Source organism: Clinocottus analis, unplaced genomic scaffold (genome assembly GCF_023055335.1).
Source record: "Clinocottus analis isolate CAN_PGR_092001 unplaced genomic scaffold, fCliAna1.0.p SCAF_15, whole genome shotgun sequence".
NCBI classification, from domain to species: Eukaryota; Metazoa; Chordata; class Actinopteri; order Perciformes; family Cottidae; genus Clinocottus; species Clinocottus analis.
In genome coordinates this window covers 7,754,648-7,777,337 of record NW_027175876.1, presented here as the reverse complement: position 1 = coordinate 7,777,337, position 22,690 = coordinate 7,754,648, and the positions used below count along the sequence as shown (strand labels likewise).

At 43.5% G+C, this 22,690-nt stretch overlaps 2 protein-coding genes across 3 annotated transcripts in view; one reads left to right on the top strand and one right to left on the bottom strand.

Moving 5' to 3' along the window:
* LOC137785789 (protein eva-1 homolog C) overlaps positions 1–15,934 on the bottom strand; it is a 63,870-nt gene extending 47,936 nt beyond the window's left edge. For both annotated transcript variants that reach the window (XM_068577292.1, XM_068577291.1), the window contains exon 1: positions 15,826–15,934. In XM_068577292.1, the coding sequence (XP_068433393.1) occupies positions 15,826–15,934 (109 nt within the window). The remainder of the gene's footprint in view (positions 1–15,825) is intronic.
* A 641-nt stretch (positions 15,935–16,575) lies between these two features.
* Positions 16,576–19,799, top strand: mrpl19 (mitochondrial ribosomal protein L19). The gene is made up of 6 exons (XM_068577295.1): positions 16,576–16,675; positions 16,870–16,981; positions 17,092–17,210; positions 18,472–18,606; positions 18,817–18,998; positions 19,211–19,799. The coding sequence occupies exons 1-6, from the start codon at positions 16,597–16,599 to the stop codon at positions 19,430–19,432; spliced, it is 849 nt and encodes a 282-aa protein (XP_068433396.1). The 5' UTR covers positions 16,576–16,596; the 3' UTR covers positions 19,433–19,799.
* The last annotated feature ends 2,891 nt before the right edge of the window (positions 19,800–22,690 follow it).

Below are 22,690 nucleotides of genomic sequence, written 5' to 3'. Positions count from 1 at the left end.
TAGCCATCCCGCCCTCCTCCCACTCTCTCGCTCTCTCTGTCGTCTTCGGGATCATAGCTATTGTTCCCTTCACGCTACCTGTTGACTGAAGTCTCCTTTCAAGGCCGACAAATCAGGCGGGGTTGAGGCACCTGTGTAAACCGCCCGGCCAATGACAGGTGTCCCTCAGAGGCAGAAGGCTGAACAATAAAGGAGGAACACCCAGGCGTCTCTCCTCCGCCCTGTTCCTTTTCATGTGGGGCCAGACTCCTTCCTTAACTAGCTCTCTGCCCTTTCCCTTGACAAAGGCGTCGCACTATTATGTCTGCTGGTTTGTTTATTCGGTCATTAAAAGACAGGAGGTTGCGGTCGCAATGCTGTTCGTGTACAAACAAGTCGCGCTTGTCGTGAAGTGGATTGAAAGGCGTGCGAGGTCTATTCTACCTCTGCGCAAGCAGCTTAGGGATGTGCTATACACAGAGACGCAGTTGGAGGCACCTGCTTTCTGTATCTATCATCCAACACAGATGGGAACTTCTCATATGATGCGACTTAACCTGTTAGTGGGCAAGAGTTTCCGCAATCTAGTTTCCGCAATCTTTCAGCCAATTGGAAAGCCAGAATGGGAGGCCCTTGTGATCGTGAGCTCCTCATTTGTGGTCATGTGATGACCCTGAAGTCTGACCCATCGGTGGAGAGGTCAGGTATGATGGAGATTAGTGACGGGCCACTGTGTTGTGTCAACATGACATAGAAAGAGGCCTGTCAGGAGGAGGCACAACCTGGTGCAGGTCACATACCAATGCAAATTTACGGCAGATTGTGGCTAAACATGCTTCTTTATTTCGTCCATACAACGTGCATTTCCGCAGCTGGAGCTCCCAGTGCAATCTTACCTGTCTCTCCTTTCACGTCAGACTGAGAGGAAGCTCTTATTCGCTTTTCATGGTCCACTAAGCTGAGGTGTTGAGTGTCTGCTACGAATGAGAGCGGCAGGTATTTCTCACATGAACCGAGGGCAGGAGGGAGGAAGAGAAAGGAGAGAGGAGATGGGGATGGTTTGACTCCAGTTCAGGTGGAGTCTGCTTGTTACTCATGCTCAGGGCTTCCCCCTGCTTTTGAAAGATGCCCCATCCTCCTATTGGCTGGAGCAAGAACAATGCACTGCAGTAAGAATGATTACTGAGGTGTTATAATAGCACAGGCTTAATGCTGCTTATTGTTCAACTGCTTACTCATTTATCTGGCTTCCATGTTGCTTGTGAGGTAATGTTTGTAAAGCCTCTTGCATTGGGCAAGTATGATTAATATTGCAGAATAGTAGAAGATTACATCTGAGCTTAGTGGCTCAAAGGTTCCAGTTTACATTGTATTTTAGAGATAATAAGCAGGCATAAATAAGAGAGTTACAACCACATTAAATAGATCATTTCTGTAGAACAATTAAGATATATCTGTAACAACTGCTCAAAACACATTCCACAGAAAGGAAGGAACCAAGACGTTTTTGAAAGCTATAAAATCAAAGGCTGTATCGTGTTTCATCTTGGTACATTAGCTATTTAAGCATTTACAGCTTCATGATTTTATTGGTGTTATTTTAGGCAAATTATAGCCATCAAACCATCAAATGTTCAAAGATGCAGGACTGCAGGCCCGCTGCTGGAGGAGGAATTTCCTTTAAGTGGTGATTACTGGGAAGAGCGGAGGTTTCCCTCAAAGACACTCTGGCAACACTCTAGAGGAGGCTGGTGGAGATGAAGAGCACGATGAAAAGAAGAGAAGAAGATGAGTGACAGACAAGGAAAGTGTGAGATAAAGACATGCCGAATCCAAAAAGACAGACGCTATACATAATCAAGTGTTAATTCAAAATCTGAAAAGATGTCGAAAGGGCACTGGTTTTAATTGGACGAGAGAAGAAAAAAGACAGCGCACTGGTCGTGAGAAAAAAAGAGAGCTGAGGGATCCTTTAAAAGTGAAGCCACTGCTTACAGGATGTGGCAGCAGAGGTCCAAAGGCCAGAGCTGGTGGCTTTAGGCTCTGTAGTAATTACTTTTCTTCTCCAACCACAAGAGCCTGGAGCTCAGCATGGCGTTCAGATAAAGCAACCACTGGTTCTAAATCATACGTCGTCAAAACTCAGCACTCACCTCTTCATACCTGAACGTGAGCTGAACGTATGATAGCTGCATGAGACAGGTTGATGAGGTGTGTTGACATGAAATGAGACCTCAAACATGAAAAGAAAGCGGGGCAAAAGTTCACTTTGACGCCACAAAGGAGACACCGCCACACAATCGACATGATGTCCAAAGAAAGCTACAATCTACGGCTGCTGTAAAGATGCCAGTGCTAACTGCTAAGCCATTCAGATTTGGGTCTAGAAAAATGCATTCCTAAAATGCACTGCATTCCTCTGCTTACAATACATTAGTCGTGCTGCTATAGTCATGTTTTGGATTAGCCTACTTTCTTGTTCATCGCAATGGGGCAATAAAATAGCACCCAGATATTTTGCGCAAACCTAAGCAGTTCAATTTGAGGTACAGCTGGATTGCCTTTTAAACCACTCAAGTACTGCACATGCAAAATAGTATTTTGAGGGCTGCAGGAAGTGCTGAGTGAAACCATCTCAGATTGTGTGCATGAATTTGAACAAGCTTGCCATTTCGGTCCAGATAGATTGTGGTGACCTGGAGATTTGATGTACTATCTCAGATTCATATTGAGCAAGATTAGGTCCCGCATGACCACAGACTTCCTCTTGGAATCATTGTCATTTTGTATTTATTATTTTCTTTTTTGCTGTTATTGGTCTGTGTTTTTCTCACAGCGCTGGACTGAGATGGAAAAAGGGGATTTTGATCAACATTTGAATCAAAATGCGAGGCTCGCTGGGTTACAACCAATAGAGACTGAGGCGGATGGAAATGGAAAGAGTGAACCAAGTCAATTACGTTTTGGGAGATACAGCCAAAATGAGCTGAAAGATGATAGAAAGGTTTGAAGAGCATATGTGGGTGATAACTCTGCAGTTTTGTCACTGTGAGTGACTCCAGCCACATAATGCAGTCATTTGTTCCACAGTGAATTAAGCTTTGATCGTAGCCACTTTAAGTTTTTGAAGCCACGTCAGAGGCTTCAAAGGTCACATTTTGAAAAACTTCACATAGTTTCAATAAAGTTAATTGTTTTAGGAACAAATACATTTCAAATTTAAACTTGTACGTTTAAATTTGACTCCTTATTTCATGTGTCTTTAGTCATCGGTAGCAGGGTGATGTGCAGTACAAGTGGAAAAGTGTGTGTGAGAAGTGGGGGCTGTTTTGTATTGACAGCATTAATGGGTGGCACGTGACGGCTGTTGAAGTGAGTACTTACTGGACATGTAAGTACACACACACACACACACACACACACACACACACACGCACTGTACACAGTTTTTGGAGGCGTGGGGACGTCAGCTGATGGGGCTTAATAACATGAGGTTGGTCCCCTGGATTTAACCCCAGCATCGGTTTTGCTCTTTGACTTCACACTAAAGAGTATCCCCCCTTCACCCTAGGATATCAACCCAGCATGTGTTTCACACGTTGCTTCCAAACTTCACATCAGACTGATCAAACAACAGCTAATGTAATTGGGAAGAGTGTGACGAAAAAACAGAGAAAAACTATGTGATAGAGGAAACTAAGAATTGGGGAAAACATGAGGGCATGCTTATACTTAAAGCAATATTTACTGTGGTTCTTTGAGCCAGTTGAGGTGAAACTTCACAGCAAGCTGTGCCCTATAACATTGGCCATCTCGGTGCATTCAACATTAAGGTTCTGCATTCACTCTCGTCCTGTTCAGTGCATCAGCAGGGACAGCCATGACAAACAAACATAACCCACATGTTTAGTTAGATTTAGTTCACTGAAATACTGCGGTGTGGATTCAGGAGGCAGAAGATAAGTGAAGGCTAACATGTTTATCCATTTTTCTAAATCACCACATGGGCTTGCTGTATGATGTGCATCAATATCCTCAGGCGACAGCCTCCTTTATTTGAATGGCAGAGTTGCAAACATATCCCCCTTCATCTCCTCTAACGGACAGGGATCGGAGCCCGAGCAGCTGAAGTCATTAAACCGGAGACACAAACACAAACACTGTGCTGGCCCGATGGCTTATCTTTCTAACACCTACACACACAAACACACACACACAAGCATTTACACATAAACCCATAAACTTCAATCTGCTGGACATGATCAACAAACTTCCACACCCAGCGCAGCCCCCGGCTTTTCTGAACACAGCTCATTTATTTGCTCACACTTTGACGTACGAGTCCAACAGCAGCAGACTCCCAGGCTGATAATGGGCTGTGTGTGTATTACGGCCAATGGGTCTTAAAAGAATGAAACAATAAAACTAACTAAAAATAAATAAACACCAGACAGAGGAGGCAACAATGGCTTCTTCCTGGAAGATTTACTGATGTGTGATAATTACAAATAGATAAATGGGCTAAAAGATTTATGGAAAAAACAACATTAGGTGTTTTAGTAAGGTGTTGGGCCACCATGAACCCCAAGAAAGACAAAACCATTTGTAATCGTGACGCTGGTTGCACCAGTGTTCAATTGACCGGAGCATATAATTAACATAATTCTCACCAAACCATTTGTTGAATCCTCATTCCTTGTTCTTTGCGGCAAAAGAATTAGATACAGACTGATACAGTGACACAGAATAAATCCGGGATATTTTCAATGCGACGATGTTTATGACCTTACATTACATTTTTTTTTTTATATTCTTGATTTTGGCAGTATATATACATGGCAAATATGGTATGGTTTATCGGACGCAAGCGTTGATCTCCAAACAACAAATACTGGGCGCCACATAAAAATGAATTTAAAAAAAATTAACACATTTCAATAATAAATGCTGAACAACTATAACTACACATCTTGGGGCAATTGGTTTAAATTAAACATCTTGATGTGGAGGTGGAGTTTTATCTCTCAGAACAGACAAGAAAAGAGAAATTGAATGGAGAGAACTGGAGGGATTTAACAAGCTAAGTCAAACATGTATCAGGCGTGATGCTCTGGAGGAGCGCTTGAACACAACATGCTGCTTTTGCTCCTTCTGCTTCTTCTTGGTTGTGCCAAACAGAGAAACAGATCCACACAAAACGGGTTAGATTGAAATCACAAGAGAAGCTCCGGCTAAAAAGTAATGTTGGCAAAAAGGCAGTGGTTGATATTTCAAGATATCGGCGTCAGCTTACTTTCTCCAGACAATGGGAGGACGTTCCCCTGTGGGTCTGTTGTCTAAGCTCATCCTGAGGGGGTGACTGGGTACTAAACATCTGCCGGGCTCAGAGATGGCCTCACGGTTGGTTAGAGGCCGCTAAGTCTACCCTAGGGAGCCCCCAAAAAACTGGTCCCACCCAAGCCATCTCATGACCTTTGTTAGCACGTGCCTCTCTTTATGACCCCAGGGGGTCAAAGGGCACTAGGCGAGAGGACGCTTTTACTCTGAATCTCTGAACCCGTGTGCTTCTTATCATTGCTCGCATTGGGCTGTGGGGGTGAGCGGTGAAAGAGTGATGGGCACAGAGGTTTCGAGGACAGCCTCCCTGATGTTCGTATGCATGTCCAGACGCCCACAGAGACAACCAGAAAAAGTCTGTGACAGAAAGAAAGACACAGGGAGCTGGACAGAGAGAGCCAGAGGAAGAGGAGTCTGTCATTTTAATGGTCACTTTTATGGCTTGGGAGAGTTGGGTGGCATCCAGACGGCCTCATCACTGACCTCAGACACCAGACAGATGCATTAGTGTGTGAGCTTTATTGTCGCAAAGTGAACGACAGATGTATATATCTTCAGTCGTCCTCACCACAGCGGATTGGACTTAAGTGATGTTTGGGTGGGGCAGTGGTATAGCCTCAGGCTCAGAGATGACAGCTTGTGACAGAAAGGTCATAAAGGAACAATTTCCTTTCACTTGTTTTCTCTGCTGCTGTGCAGGTCAGGAATGAACCATTTATAGTAAATTATACATTTAGAGTTGGAGACCGCTCTGTTCATTGAGGGAGCTCTCAAAGAACCAGATTCTGCTGGGAAACTAGTGAAATAGGTACTCTGATACCTGTGAGCGTCAGCTGCCATCGCTAGGGAGAAAAAGCCAGCGTGAGAAGCGCTGAAACAGGAGCATATTATTTGGAAAGCTTCATCGATGCAATTAGCAGCAAAATATTTCGCCAAAGTTTCGGAATTCATCCAGAAATGATTAACTAGTCTAAACGTGAATCCAATGTCACTGCAGAATTATCGTAAGGTTTCTATAACAATAACTTTTTTACAGTAGGCCTTACGTTCTGTGAGCAATGTTTCCGAACTTCTGTACATGTACACATTGTTACCTTTGACTTGCAAATGATGACAGAAATATATAGAATGCTGAAATGTGATTGTAATGATGATATTTCACCTTATATTTCATAACTTAGTCATTAATTAAAGTTTTTTTTTATTTTTATTATTGAGTAATTAATAATTAACATTGCCACTTGTTTGCCTTTTTCCTCGCTTTGGTGCTCCACAACCGGAGGTCAGCTAACATTATTGATGCAGAAAATGTTTGTGACTTTCACCTCCACAGCTCTTCTTTCATTACACCCTGGTGGCCCAGCAGCCTCCCTCCTCCATCACTTAGTGTAATGAGTTTTAATGCAATAACAGAAGGCAGCATATCCCTCAATCATGGTTGGAGCATGTGCTGTGAGAAAAGAGAGGTATTTCCTTTGAGAAAAAAAAAGGTAGGAGTGGGTGGGCACTGAGAGGCTGAGCTTTTTGGGGAATTAACAAGCTTAGCGGGGGCTGTTCTGTGAAAACAAGCAATAGAACAACTCCTAAGGAGCTGAGGGAGTCGTCTGCACCATGTCCATTGGGACTTAGCAGGCAGAGATCCCCTTCCACAACAAACCCAGGCGTATCTGCAGGAATGACCAGACTGGATGTGAAAGCTTACCTTGCCCTATTCATTCTGAGTTTCACAGAGAGTTTGTTTTTGTAACCGGGGTCTCTTTGGGTAAAACTCTTCTTGCCTGTTAAATGTCCAGTCTCCATTTGTAAAACATCCGCCGCTACAAATAAACCCTTTGCTGTACTGCTACCGCACTATAATTAACGATTATTTTTATAAATCTCTCCATTGGTTGTTTTTAAATTATACGCTCATTGCCCTCACATAGCCTGGTGTGTGATGTCATTACTTCTCTAGTCTGGCAACCATAATACACAAACCATCCTATTCAAATTTAAATACTGTGATGGACTGTAGGGCCTTACAGCTATTGGTTGGATTGCCATTAAATTTGGTCGACACGTTCATGTTCCCACAAGGATGAATTGTGATAACTTTGGTGATTCCGACTTTACAGCCTTGTAATTTGTATTTTATGCTTTACTAACTTCTGACCAGAAAACATTATACTTTCTAAACATTAGCGTGTTGATATCACAGTGACCATGTTAGCATGCTGAGGTTAGCAGTTAGCTCAAAGCCCATCTGTGAAGAAGGAATCTCCCACCAACCAACAATGTATTCTTTCATACATATTTTCTACTTTTAGTGAAGACTAATATTTTACTCTACTGTGGGAACAGATGCAGTTTATGTTTTTTTTAGGCTTAAACATGGAAAAAACAAGAGAAAACCTCTCTTCAGGCCCCCCCCCCCCCCTTTACCTGGGCGAGCCAGAGGGGCCAGTAAGCAACAGATTAGCCGTGCTTTGGGGAGCGGGCTGCTGTAGCGTGCTGTAATGCAGACTGTCAGTCCAACACAGTTGGGGGGCTACACAATGCTTCCTTGTTCAGACTGCCCCTTCTATGCCCCACCTCTCTACCTCTCCATCTCTCTTGCTCTCTCTCTCTCTCTCTCTCTCTCTCTCTTTCTCTCTCTCTCTCTCTCTCTCTCTACCTCTCCATCTCTCCATGCTGTCTCTCTATCTCTCTCTTTGCCTCCAGGGGGTTTAATCAAACCGTAAAAACTAAGGGTGTTCAAAATGTTCTTTTCCCTCCTCTAACAAAGCATGAGGTGAAGAGGGAAAAGAGGATTGAGGGACGGAGGAAGAAAGGATAAAAAGCGGGCCAGATCAAGGCGGACATGTTGACTCCTAAACCAAACATAAATCAGCTCCCAGGAAACAGAGAGAAACACAGAAAAAAGGAGACAGAGGGGAGGAGGAGGAGGGGCATCAAAGCATGGTTGACATTCTCTGAGATGCAGGGGCAGAAAAGGTGTGTGCGCTGGTTTTTGAGTGTGTGTCAAGTGGGGAGAGAATGTGCACAAACCCCACCAGTCTCTTTCTCAACACTTCTTTCTGTTTACAGCTCAGTTTCATCCTTTAACTGGTTGGTGCAACCCTATGTGTTTGCCCCAGCAGGTATCACTGCTTATCTGATTCCCAATGTGAACACAAAATCTCTGTAAAAATACGCCCTGTGCTCAAAATATGACAAATGAGACTACATTCTTAATTAACCACACAACTGTTGCCTAAACAGAGAAGTGAGGACAGCTTGCTAAAATGCAGCTGCATGCAACAGCGCCGTGGTGTCACTCAAGAATCTCCCTCACACGTTTCACGGTGTTTTCTTTGGGGCTTCTTACACCTCCCCCAAGCAAGAGAGGGCAAGTGCAAACACACACCTGCGAAGTCTACATATATATCTTTGCAGTGAAATGCTTTAGGAATTAGACCCCTCCTCTCTCCCCCAATAACAGTTATTACTAGAAAATTTGGGTGGTTTTAGGGATTGACAGAAATCTATTCTAAATAATGATTATCATCTTAAGGGCTGATTATAAACCGTGATTAAGACGCACAGCATTGTCCAGCTGGTAGTTAGAGTTCATCCACAGCCTACGTCGGTCATTTTGAGTGTATTTTGGGAGTTCCCCCTCAAGAATCAGGTTGGAGACAGACGCTTTTGAAAAGGTGACACCTACTCTCACTCAGATTATAGTGATTTTTCACAGCCTAGTAAACCCTCAGTCAACACACTGATAACACAGCATCACTGTATAGTATATGGGTGAGACCCTAAGGCTGCGTCACACATGTAGTTTAGAGTAGAAGAAAAAGCGTTAGATTGTTGACTTTTTGTTGTGGAACGTTTTTTGACTTTTCCCTGATAAACTAAGAGCTGTGAACACAAAGTTATTCAGTTGCTGGCATCAGCACTCCATGAACACACATTGCATACGATACAGTGTAACTGACTGCAAGACTTGTTACACTGCTACTTGGACAGGTTAGGAATAATAACAAAAAGATACACACAAACTGAAAGAAAAAAGAAAAGTCTTGCATTGTAATCGCATTGGTGTAGCCCTTTTCTACTTTACAACACAAGCCGGCCTTCAGGGTCACACAGTCAGGCCCAGCGGATTGTTACCTCCTTGGCTAAATATCACTCATCAGAATCAGAGTAGACACACAAGCACTTTAGCTTTGTTTATACTCGAGCTCGGCACCGACGCACAGGCTTCTGCTGGTGGCGTTTAAACTCTCCGCGCTGCAATATTCTCCAAACCGCCAGAAGGCGTACAAACAAAATGTGAAGAATGAAAAAGACAATGAGTTATAGATATAGACTCTGAGACTCTGAGATATAGATTGTGGATGTAACTGGCAAAATGCCATAAACCAACCTTTACAATGCCGAGGAGGGATTGTAATCATCTGCAAACTCATATCTCATATTCATGGGGTACTTTATTGCCTTTGTACAAGACCTGGAAAGAAATAATAAAGTATTACATGCATTAGAAAGAGACAAAGGTTTGATATCCTGTAAACAATTTGATTTGGCTGGAAGAATGAAGATTTTTAATCGCCTGTTTCTAAAGTATTTAAAAAAGAATTGGCCTATTCCGTATAATCCCTACGGACGACGATTTTGTTTTTATTAGTGAACTATTTGTTGTGACTATTAGTCTGTGTGATCGCCAAGTTACGAAACGTCAGGGGTGCACAACCAAGTGAGCACTTGGGGGGCCGACTCGCCTAAACTCAGCTTACCTTCTGTGTATTAACTTCTTTTCAGACTGATGTTTTCCGGCAGTCTTGTTTGCAGTTGTTTGCTCCGTAATCACTTTCACAGCAGCCCAAACGAGCCAAACTAAACTTCGTCCATACAAAAACAATAAACTTTCCACCATCTTATCTGTTTTACATTGAACGTAACACACATTCAAAGTAGCCGAAAGAACAGGACATCCTCCCAATGGAAGCTCTAAGGGACAGATGTAACACGCTGGAAGCGCTCAAAGACTTTGACTGATTGGAAACAGTGAGCCTGACAAATGTGTTTCTGTAGTTTTTGTGGTGCCAGGGCATAATCGACATACCGGGACTTAATTTACAGCAGCCACATTGTTAATTAAGCATTACCTCAGTCCGGATGTGCTGTCTTCCCACACACATCTTGGCAATGAGACAAAAGCGTACTTTGATTGGTGCACGTTCATACGGCTTATGTGCCGAGACTTGACTCGCTTTTGAGTTTCAACACATTTTCACATTAATCTTGTCAGCGCTTTTGTATTCAGAGCTTTGTCCTGAATTATCTTCAGCCCATTGTTGTTGTCGTCAAAGAAAAAAAAATTGATTCCAAAAAAATGTACCAACTAAATGCCCGTCTCTGTTCCAGTGAGAGGTCGCGTAACGTAATGTCCCCATGCTGAAGGGTGGCAGAGGGGAAGAGTTGTTTCCTGTTGTAAACACTCATCTCTCATCACCGACACCACATCGTTGCTTGATGTGTGTGTTTGTTTCTGTACTTATTGTATCCAGGGGGAGGAACTAACACAGTCTCCCATAACTATCATGTTGTGCCAGACTTCCGCTTTAAATTACACAAACGCACGCTCCCACAGTATAGCACTCACCATGCAATGAATGCATACAATATCCAGAAGTAATATTGACATCATGCAGCCAAAAGCTCCTTCGCGTCACATTTCCCTTTATTTATGAGACAGTGGATGCAAGAGACATCTTGTACCAAACAGCTGGATATGATATTTCAAACGTCAGCCGTAAATTCTCAGCATTCAAGATGTAATCTGTTCTGTCATGTAAAGCTGGACAAACTTCTGTCTCAATTATGTCTCAGTTTAAATAAACGTCAGTCGGTTGGTTTCTGAAAGTTAAGCTCTGAGTTGTAGGTCTTAACTGTTATCTATCACGTCTGTCAGTAAAATACAATAAAAAGCAACACCTAAATGGATTTCAGACGGGATTTGAAAGGATTTAGACTTGATAAGCGGATTCAAAACTCGATTCAGATTTGAACAAGCACTGTGAAACCCAGACAGGACACAACAGTTTATCATGTCTATAAAACAAATGGTGCATTGAACAAATCAAAAGCTTTATAGTTCAAACCTGTTGTAACCGCAAAAATGTCTGAAGCACCACACACGTGGTTTATAGATACAAAACAATGCATGGTATTAAAGAATTCCCTCCCTCGTTGACACCCAACAACTCTGTGTTGTGATACCATCATGCAATGAATCAAAATATCTTGACACTTCACTCCTTCGGGAACTCGCTCACAGAGAGTACTCTTTGAATAGCAGTAGCTCCCCCTCTCTATTCAGCCGGAGAGAAAAGCAGCCTTATGCCAGGCCCTCGCTGTCCGCCTCGCCGCCTGCCTGCACCGCAGTAGACAAAACAAGTGGGAGGCAGGATTTGTTTAGACAGAGCTCACCTGGCGCACGCAGACACAGAAACAGTGATCAGGCCAAGCCCTAGGGAGGAGTCGAGGCAGCGAGGTGGAGGCGGCGGCGGCGGCGGCGGCGGCGGTGGTGGTGGTGGTGGTTGGGGAGAGGAGGCAAGGGAGCTGCCGAAAGTGTGAGTGGGGGGAAGGGAAGGGGGCTGGGAGAAGAGAGCATGGGGTTCAGTGTGCTACCCTTTATTCAAGGCCACTCAAAAATCTGAGCGGATTAAGATTTAAGGGGGCCTCTGGTAGCGCTCAGTTATATGGACGAGGACATAGGGTAGAAGCATAGGTGGATTTGTGTGTCTGTAAAGCAATCAGCTGATCCGTCTCTGACGAAAGATTGGGCTGCCGGGTCTTTTTTACTGGAGGTCAACTGATTATTGGTGTAGATGATTAATATGCACCGATGGATATTATATAAACTATTGCTATCGGCGGAACTGAGCTCCACCAGCGACTCCGGGAGACGCAGGCTCCATACGCATCATGAGGGCTACTTTTGCTTCAAATGTCAGCGTACATGTGATTCTCTATGAAAGAACCTTCAACACATCATTCTGTGTCCCATTTCTTTTTCTATTTCTTAGTAAACAAGGCAACACAGATATGGCCGCAGTGGCTCGGCCCAAAGACCGATTATGTGTATGAAATGGTAAAAAATAAATCAAAAAAAATAAATTGATGCAGTTTCTTGACATCGTTATTAGGTTTACTGTGATGCAGTCATTTAAACTGTTGAACTGCCCCCTGTGACAAGTAGATATGTTCATCAAAGACATTTCTATAGAAAATTCAGAAATCGAAATGCAAAATAGCACAACTGATAAAAAAAAAATAAAATTGATTCCAAATAACTTCCCAGCCCCCTTTGAAGTGATCCTTCTGAACTGACTTTAAATTCATGACCTAAAAAAATGTGTTCCTTCTAGCTTCTCGACAGTGGTCAACATGTGTGATGAGGTTCGACAAGAGGGAACAAAGAGCAAGATGGATGATGACTCCCCCTAACCACACACTCATAGTTACTATGGGTTGACCTCAGTTGACCCCTTGGCCCCTCAACAGCCTCACATCCCATTGACAGGGGTTAAATAGGGTTTTGCCTCGAGGGTTTAATGAAAGAGAAGAAAAGTTGCTGCACTGTAACCCTTTGGCAGCGTCATATATTTTGTCTGTTAACAAACAACTGGGTCTAAAATGCTCTGCGGTGAAAAGGGACAAACAATACATCTTTGTTTTGTAAGTAACGAAAGGCCCAGTTGTAGCAAATGCTAGATTCCTGTTATTGTTTTGCCATTTTTTTTTCAAAACAGTCCAGCATTCATCGCTTCACAGCTATGTGTTGACAAAGATGATAATCTGTTTACTGCCCGTAGGAGACAGAAAAGACCAAATATTAAGAACAAATTTAATCTACAGTGACAAACAGTAACAAATTGACTATAAGGCTGCAACTACCGATTATTTTCATTATAATGTTATTGTTAATAATCTGCAGATTATAAAGTCTGTAAAATCCCACCCATCACCCTAAAGACCAATCTGAAGTCTTCAAATGACTTCCGTTGTCCAACCAGCACAAAGCCAACTTTCTATTATCACCTAAGAAAAAACAACAGATCCTCACAACTGAGACGCTGGCACTTTTACTCATAATACTATATTAACAATTTGCAGATTATCTAAATGTTTGCAGGTTATCTTTCTGCTTTTCCACCTCTAAAGGAATCAACTATTCCTTGCAGCTCTATTTTAGTATTACAGCGTGTAATACACCATCCAGTGCTTGTGGTGCAGTGAGGTCTGTATTTGCCTTACACATACAGTCCATGGCTCGCTTTCTGACAAACAACAGTTACATAACAAACTTGTCACATGAGTAAACCTGTGAAAATGGATATACATGTAGCGGAGGAGATAATAACGCTGTGTTTTATGACTTCTTGGTGTAAAAAAAACAAAATCAACAACAACATCAACAGTGTAGAATCAATGACTCGTTAAACGTTGGGCATAATTAGCCTGCTTTCAGAGTTATAGCCCGGGGGCTCTTAAGTGTTGCTCGACTCACTCCACACCTGTAATTACCCATTCAGGCAGCTGTATAATAGAAAATGATAACAGGGGGGAGAGACAGAATCAAAACACCCACCAACATACAGTGGTTTGTTTTCATGATGGAATATGACACTGCTATTACTCCAGTTGTCAACAAGCGATGCAAACCCAAGACAGAGAGAGAGGCAGGAACTACAAATATGATGTGCATTCCTTTGGAAATCAACAGTTGGCTCCGGTTCACCGATGTGAGCCGATTGTGCACCGTCACCGCTCCGACCACCTGACCGAGAAGAGGTCCGAGTGACAGAGGTTAGATCTCCCGCTTCTGTCAGCCGGCCAGCAGCTGTCAATCAAAACACCCCTCTCAGTCTCCAGGGAGACTCTGCTGGTCAAGAATGTGAGGACTGAAGGATTTCTTTGTCCCTGAGGTATTCTTACTCCTCTTTCTCATTTCACTCTCTGGGCATGCTCGGTCAGCATTTCGCTACAAGCACGTTGCGCAGAGTCCCTGATGGCAAACCAAATTACATCTGGGGACTCAACACCGGCGTCCCTTCAGACCTGATCTTAGCTCCGCGGAAAGCAAAGGAACATCCTAAAATGACAGCAGTGTCTCCTCCCCGTCCCCTTATGGAGCAAAGTTATCAATGAGCCACTTCTGGGACAAAAAGAAATGTCACACCAAAGCTGAGATTTCAACAAATTAACTCCCGCCTATGACATAGTATTTACATAATCGTGCCTAAGCCGGGTTATTGGTAAACCTGCTCCAACCAGCGGAAATCTGGATTCAGACGCACTAATAGTTTTCCCTTCTTGCTTAATTAACCACCATGTAATCTACTCGATCATATTCATGACCAAACACACAGCCACTGACATGCATGGCAATTATAACAATGTGACCTTGTTAACAGCCTTCATTTCACCATGATCCTTAGCAGCTCATTAGGCCGCAACATTGGACACACACACACACACACACACACACACACATACACACGTACACACAGAGGGCATGGTACATACATCTGCTGTTTAGCACCTTTTCCCTACAGTGTTAGTCTGCTTGTTCCCAACCATTACACCCATTAGAGGCCAATTAACACCGACACAAAGCTGCCTTCACGTTTTATGGCACAGTAAACAAAACCTGCAGGCTTGCCTTGGGCTCAGCAGAGCTCAATGGATTTAATGCAACACAGGAATATAACTCATTAGGTTAGCTATATGCTGCCTTTTCTGAGCAGACATGAGAGCCTTCAGATTCCGTCACACCGGCTTGCACATAAACCTGAGGTAATTGGCACTGATATGAATAGCATTGCCTCTACCTCTCAAACTGATTGTCTACTGATTGTATATATGTATTCTCTAGCTATAAATCCACAGCACTTGGTCTAGACAATAGTTCCCATCTAGTAACACATTAACCCATTTATCTTCATTGCATCAATGGGATATATGTGTGGCAGATATGGCTGTGCTGATAACCAACCCTTAAGCCCTACAGCCAGGTGGCTTTACTGAAGGAGACCCTGTTGTTTGAAGTGCCTTATGTGGGTCAGAATTGCCCAAAAGATAAGCACAAGACGGGCTTTTTCCGCATGTTAAAGTTGTGTCGTACGTTTAAAGAAACAAACCTTCGGGTGAGCGTGCTGTAGCACGCCACGGGCACGGGTCGTCCAGGGAGCAGAAGTTCATGCGACACACTGAAAGCCCTGCGCATGGTGGTTTTGAGTGTCGTGCTCAACGGTTTGAAGCATGCGTCATAAGAGTTACATTTCAACTCCTTGGGTGCTAATTGTTAACTTCTCTCTCGCGCAAAAAAGGATGAGGTTTGAGTGCAGACAACACACGCAGCACACCACCTGGTCATCTGAACAAACTATAGGAGCGTTGCTCATTTTAAAGTGTGGAAAACAATTTTTGGAGCACTTTTTTCTCCAAAACATGAACACGACCAAAACAATTCCCAACCTGAAAGGTCTGAAGAGCCCTTGGTGAGATCGCCGAGGACGCTCAGGCACGTTATTCCCAACAGGAGCGCAGAACTGACGGCTGAGAGAGTCCCGTCTGAGAGGAACATCCTTGAAGCCTCAAAGTTTGTGACTTTCTCCGTAGCACTAGAAAGTCCAGCCGCCGCATTGGGGTTCAGGTTCTGCGTCGCGTGCGGGAGATGTGCGGTCCCATGTCTTTAGTCGTCCCTCATCCTCCCACCACACCGCCGTGAGACTGAGTGGGTCGAGCAGCGCACTGCTCTCTGAGTGCATTTCTAACTGCGTGTTGGGGAGGCAGCCCACCTGGAGGACCGCCGCTCCCCTGCATGGTCTCAAAGACCCAGAGTTCCCTACCAGACACCTGCTGCCATCCAATAATATAACACTCTGAAAGGAGCCATTTTGCCCCCAATGATTATCCTATTTATACTTTTAAAAACGCATGTTGAATAAGTTGTTTTTCATAATTTTGAGTTTTTAAGTAAACTTGTTGGTGCAGAACTATCCCTTTTAATGGAGTGTATTATTTATTTATGCATATCCATTTTGTATTAATTTACATATATTTAGATGCTACTTTCTATATGTTTAAAGTATTTGAATTCGGACCCTGTGAGATGATGTATAACCGGTGAAACGGTTGCGACATCTTGTGGACAATAGACTTTACTGCAAATTCGAACAAATCGCGTTTCATTGACTTCCGTACACGGCTTCCGTACAGCTTCCATGTGACAACAGAAGGTCAGACATGGCAGCCTGTGCGAAAGGGCTCGACAAATATATGTTTTCACTGAGGTTGTTACGGAACTTGCGGCTTCAAAATGAACGTAAGTAAACTAAAGAAGCTCTCTTTTCTCCGGCAGACTTCATAATTTCCCGTCAGGCTTTGAATATGTGTTATACTTGTACATCCACGACCTATGAGCTAACGTTTGACTGCTAGCTAGCGATAGTTGAACGTAATAACGACCACCTCTTTAGCTGACAATCCTTTTTTTTCGTATTTTCTTGTTATTTCCAGGGTTCATTTCGACGTCACTGGTTCGTCTTGCTCCGCAGGAGCCACCGAAGTTCACCCCTCCACCTAAACCCGTCATCATAGATAAAACACAGACTGTGGCATCTCTGCGAAAGTATGACGCTGCCTTAATCTCTTTCTCTTAACTCTCCCTCCATAATACACACATTACCGCTGCATAATGTGTGAAGCACGCTTTTTAAAAGGCTGTTTTTCCCCTCTCAGATTTCTGAGCCCAGAGTTCATCCCTCCCAGACAGAGGACGAATCCTTTTAAATTTGCCATTGAGAGGAAAGACATGATTCGCAGGAGGAAAGTCCTCAACATCCCTGAATTCTACGTAGGTAAGAGACGTCTTTTAACCCTTGTGGTGTTCATATCTTTATTATTCAGCATTCAGACACTATTCATGGGTCTGGTGGATCCACTGCCTTTTGGGTTTTTTTAACTCAACACAATCACACAATTTTATGTTAAAATACTCAACGTATGTTTACATCATCCCAATTGCAAGCAATATAAACAGCATGTATGCTTAATAATTGCCTTTTAATTTTATTAGATCACATGTATGAATGAATGTAAGTGATGTTGCTGGCCACATATTCTCCCATCCATGTGTACTCATGAGTACCACATTCCTGCCTTTCTTTCGCACATTGGACACACCAGTGTTTCCAACAAAGTTGTAACAAATTACACACATTTTTTTATATCCATATTCCTCCACTTGCTGACAGGCCTGAGGTCAGAGCAGAGAACATTGAGGTCAGAGCAGAGAACATTGAGGTCAGAGCAGAGAACATTGAGGTCAGAGCAGAGAACATTGAGGTCAGAGCATTCATATTTCTTCACTTACTAGCTGGTCCTGATGCTCGTCTTCATTTTGGAACTAGCTGATGCTCAATCTCATCCTCTTCTTCAAAGTTACTGTCAGACTCTGAATTTTCATGAATGTGATCCTCACTTCTGAATCCTCTTCCTCTCCATAATCAGCAAAAAGCTTCTCTCTCTTCCAAAATCAATTGCAAGGCCCTCTGAGCAGACAATATGTTGTTACCCAATTTGCAGCTGGGATGGAGAATAATCAAATACAGATTGGTTCCTGCAAGACAGGCTATGAGCGAGATTGTGAGAGCAGACAGTTGTCAGTGCTTAAATTGATCAACAGCTTTGCAACCTTGTGTGTGAACAGCAGGGGCATAATAACACAACAACGAACAAAATGTGTTCTGATTTGTGTTGTTTTTACAAAAAATGAGCCACGGACAAATTTCTTTTGATAAAAATAAATAAATAAAAAGGGTCCCACAGACCCGAACACCACTCAAGGTTAATAACTCAACAGGCACAAGACCAATGTGAGGGGACAAGGTTTAATATTAATATTGGCCCCTCAGTTGTGAAACCTCTGGTTTCAAGATCTAAGACATGCAAAGTCGTGTTTTAAGGAACTCCTCAGATCTCATTTTTATCTCCAATGCAATTTTCTAAACTTTTTTGATAATATCTATATTTTTTTCCACTATAAATTGTGTTTTTATTAAGCACAAAGTTTATCGATTGCATCATTTTAAATGGTGCAAATTATCTGTATCGTTGAAGGGAGCATCCTGGCAGTGACCATGGCCGACCCCAATGCCAGTGGGAAAATAAATCGCTTTGTTGGCATCTGTATCCAGAGGGGTGGGAAGGGACTGGGAGCCACATTTATCCTGAGGAACATCATTGATAATCAAGGTGAGGTTTATTTATTGTCTGTTTAAGCATTTCAGTAAACCTTTATTATATTATTATTATTATTATTATGATTATTATCATAATTTAGTTGAGGAAGAAGACAGGCGTGCTTATTACATTTTTATATCCAGAGTTATTTAACATTTACAAGAAGTGAAGCAGATCTCCTTCAGCGAAAACACCTGTTTCTTCTTCATGCGTGTGTCTCAGGAGTGGAAATCTGCTACGAGCTGTACAGCCCCCGTATCCAGAAGATTGACGTGCTGAAGCTTGAGAAGAGGCTGGACGACAACCTCATGTATCTGAGAGATGCTCTGAGCAAGTACAGCACTGTGGACCCGGACATGAAGCCTGTGCCCTTCTCCTCCACTGAAGAGGTGCCTGTGAACAAGGTGGGAGACCTTCAAGATGGATGCTAATTGGTAACAAAGGGCTGGAGTAAATATGGCTTCTTCAAAGATTGTTAAAAGTGGTCATACTGCTGCATGGATCAGTATTCTTATTAATGCAGCTATGATTTTTAGTTATTTGGATAAAAATGTGCCTTCGGTGGGTGGTTTGATGTAAAAGAACTGCAGCATTTAAGCATTTCTCTATTACCCAGATGAAGGTCAGGATGCATCCGAGACCGTGGTCCAAACGCTGGGAACGACCCAAGTTCAACATCCAGGGCATTCGCTTCGACCTGTCCCTGACGCCAGAGAAGATGGAGCACGCCCAGAAGTGGGCAGAGCCTTGGCGGGAGTACGACATGCTGAAGGAGTACGACACGTCCGAACTGGAGGAGCGGATCCACAATGAGGTCCAGCAAGAGATGAGCAAGTGAGAAAGATCCTCCTCATATGGCTCAACGTACCATCAACAGACTATTTCAGGAGCGGGGAAGACAGAAAAGTGAGGTTTGCATGGATGAGGAACACTCTGCTGGATTAAGGTAAACCAGATGGATTACTACAGCTAAAAAACAAAAAGAGACAAGTCCTGCATTCTCTTTGTGTTCCATGGTGACCTTCAGCCAAAAGCCAGCTTTTTCTTGTAAGTCTATAAACAGAGGAGCCGATATTGAAACCGGTGTTGTAATCTGAGGAGTCATGCCTTCTTTTTGTTTTATCAGTCTGCTGTGCAGTAAATGCTTTTTCAATATCACTGTCTTTAGTTGGGGCATCCATGAAGTGGTTTCAATAATAAAACTAATAAACCCTCCAAGCTTTTGAATTACAGTTTGTTCTCTTAAGAATCACAGGAGATTGTGTTTCTGTTGATTATTGTTAAATATGTTTTAGATTAGTTTTTTCTGTCTGATTGCTATGAAGGATTGCCGCTAGGAGGTGCTATTCCTCTATGGATGTTGCGTTCATCAGCAGTTGCATAACAAGTCTTTGTTGTGTTTTGCAGTGGGAAACGCTGCCATGCTAAATAAACGCAATGTATATTATTTCAGTTAAGCAAATAATGAGCTTCCTGATCGTTAAAAGAAGCTTTCTTGAAGTATCCGGTTGTAACCTAAAAATAAAAGTATTTCTACATTAACATGTTCCAGGTTTGAGGAGCTTCTGGAGTTAAATTTACAAAGATTTCCAGATGAATCTGTAAACCTGCTTCTTGGATCAGGCCTCAGTACCCTTCAATGTGAAAAAGAAAAAGAAAACAACCCTGGTATTCAGGGACTATACACCAAGGACACCCGGTAGTGTTTTACTGTTGTGGATGGAAAATTGTGGTGTTGAGATGGTATGTTAGAGCGTCAGTTGGGTAGCATAAAAACACTTGGACTCCGTATGTTATGTCTGCTCTCCGTGAATGTGTGTGTGTATGTGTATAAACACGCCGAATGAGTCCCTGCACTCTAATTTCTCCATATTACAGGATGAGACGCAGAGAAAATGGTCTTTAATACAGGAGTAGCAGATGTTTACTGAGCTCATTACGGACCACACACATTTCCTGTGTGGAGATACACAGGAATTATTCCTGCTACATTTAAGCTAATGGAATGGAAGAAGTGCAGTTTAGCGCTTTTAACGTCACTACACAGCAATTCACTTTATTGGATAGAGTTAATGGTTCGCAGATTATTTTAGCCAAATTTGTCAAATCTTCTGCACCTGCTGAACAACTGTATCTCAGCGTCACGTCGGTGTGTTTAGTCCCGTTGTTTACTCTCCACCTAATTTACTCTCCGCCCAATCAGACCTGACCTGCAGCGGAGAAAAGCAGCTCCATCTGCTTCTGTGTACAGTAGACTGTCCTGCACATTGTCATTACACTGCCCACTGAACCAGCTGGCCCTTTCCCCTTTTCATTTTTTTTACTCTTAGTATTTCTGTTTGGGACCGATTGATGTTCACATGTGGAGGCGGGAACAGTCGTGTTTATCCTCCAGCGCAGTGCCGAGTCTCCAGGAGCATTCCACGGCGACACCACTGGACTGGTAAACCAGTTCAAACCACAAAGTTACTCAGTCTGAGTTGCTGCTTCAAGGAAACTTCTTGTGTGTGTGTGTGTGTGTGCGCGTGTGCGCACGCGTGCTTGTACACGCACGCTTCAGGGTTGTGATCTCAACTGTATGTGCCTCTCATGCCCTCAGGTTGACTTCTCTTCTGCACCTGGAGTAAAGTTAAAGCCTCCTGGCTGGAAACGAAGATCAAACACCAGCTCACTCTCGCTCACACACACACACACACACACACACACAAACAGACACACACAGCAACTTGCAGACAGACTATTATATCAGCCTTCACAGACAGACACCTCAAACAGTGCCAAGTGTATTTGTCTGGGACTGCCTGTCTGTCAATCCTCATGCGAAAGGAGATATGCTCCATGTACGGCTGCCGTGGAATCGGGGTGGGGCATGCAGGTTGGAGGAGCCCATAATCCCACCCCTCAAACAAAACCAACTATAAAGCATGGTGGGCCGATGATAGCTACAGTGCCACACTACTATGAAGGTCAGTGCAGGAATGTAGGGAGGGACACACTCCTCTAATCTGTCTTCCTCCCCTTGGCTGGTGCTCCCATGACCTTCATCTCTTTCTTTTTCTGAGGGAGGATAGCGCTGGCTTTGAAAAGGAGCCAGGTTGATGAATTGGAGAGGATGTGATCCAGGGTGTGCAGCAACTCCCACAGGTTGAGATTCTGGGGTAATGTCTTCCACTGGGTCAATACACTAAATGCAGTTTCAGCGTCTCAACCTTTCGATGTGTGTGTTGATCTCTAACATCTCTGTCGTTGTGTGATTTCTTACTCTCCTGTCTGCGGGCCGGGGGAAATTAGTTTCACTCTCTCTGTCTCTGCCAGGCAGTGTGAACTGAGTTGGAGCTGTCTGTGTGTATGACAAGTGCAACGGGATACTAGGCCACCCATAGGCCCCAGGTAAATTACACCCTGTCAGTGTGTGAGTGTGTGTGCATGAGTGTGTGTGCGTGTTACTCGGGGCCACCCGTAGTCTGAGGTAAATTACACACTTGAGTTTCACCATATGTTTCCAGTGAAACGACACGACCGTCTGCTCCTCTCCCGACTGTCCCATGGGCCCGACGGGAGCTCCTGCTGCCATCACTCTCTCTTTGTTACACGCTCACACAGACAAGCCGACAGAGCGACAGCTGTTAGGAAACATTACATTGCAAGCAGCTGATGCCTGCAGTCGAAGAGGCCCATACCACAGTCATTTTAATAATGTGATCCAGTGTGCGGCGCTACCAGGGTCACGGGATCATTTCCAGTTGGGGCCAAGCATCTGAAATATTTACAGATAAAAGTGCCTATCAAAATTAGGACAAGGATGACTGTACAGTAGAGGACAGGAGTCGGTCAAAAGAGAACTTCAGCATCTCAGTGTTGTTCCGCGACCACAAAGGTGAAGGCTTTTAGAAACACTAACAAAAACAGATCTAGACATTTTTGTTTCTAAAAATATTGGATCCTAAAGCTGAAAAGCTTTTCCGCTACACTCTCCCTGCCGGATAGATGATCTCCACACCCCCTCCTCCGGCCGCAGGCTTTAGGATGAAATGTGGTAGACTTAAACATTCAACAGAGATAAACTAATGATGTCATTTGAGTATTTTTTTCCTCC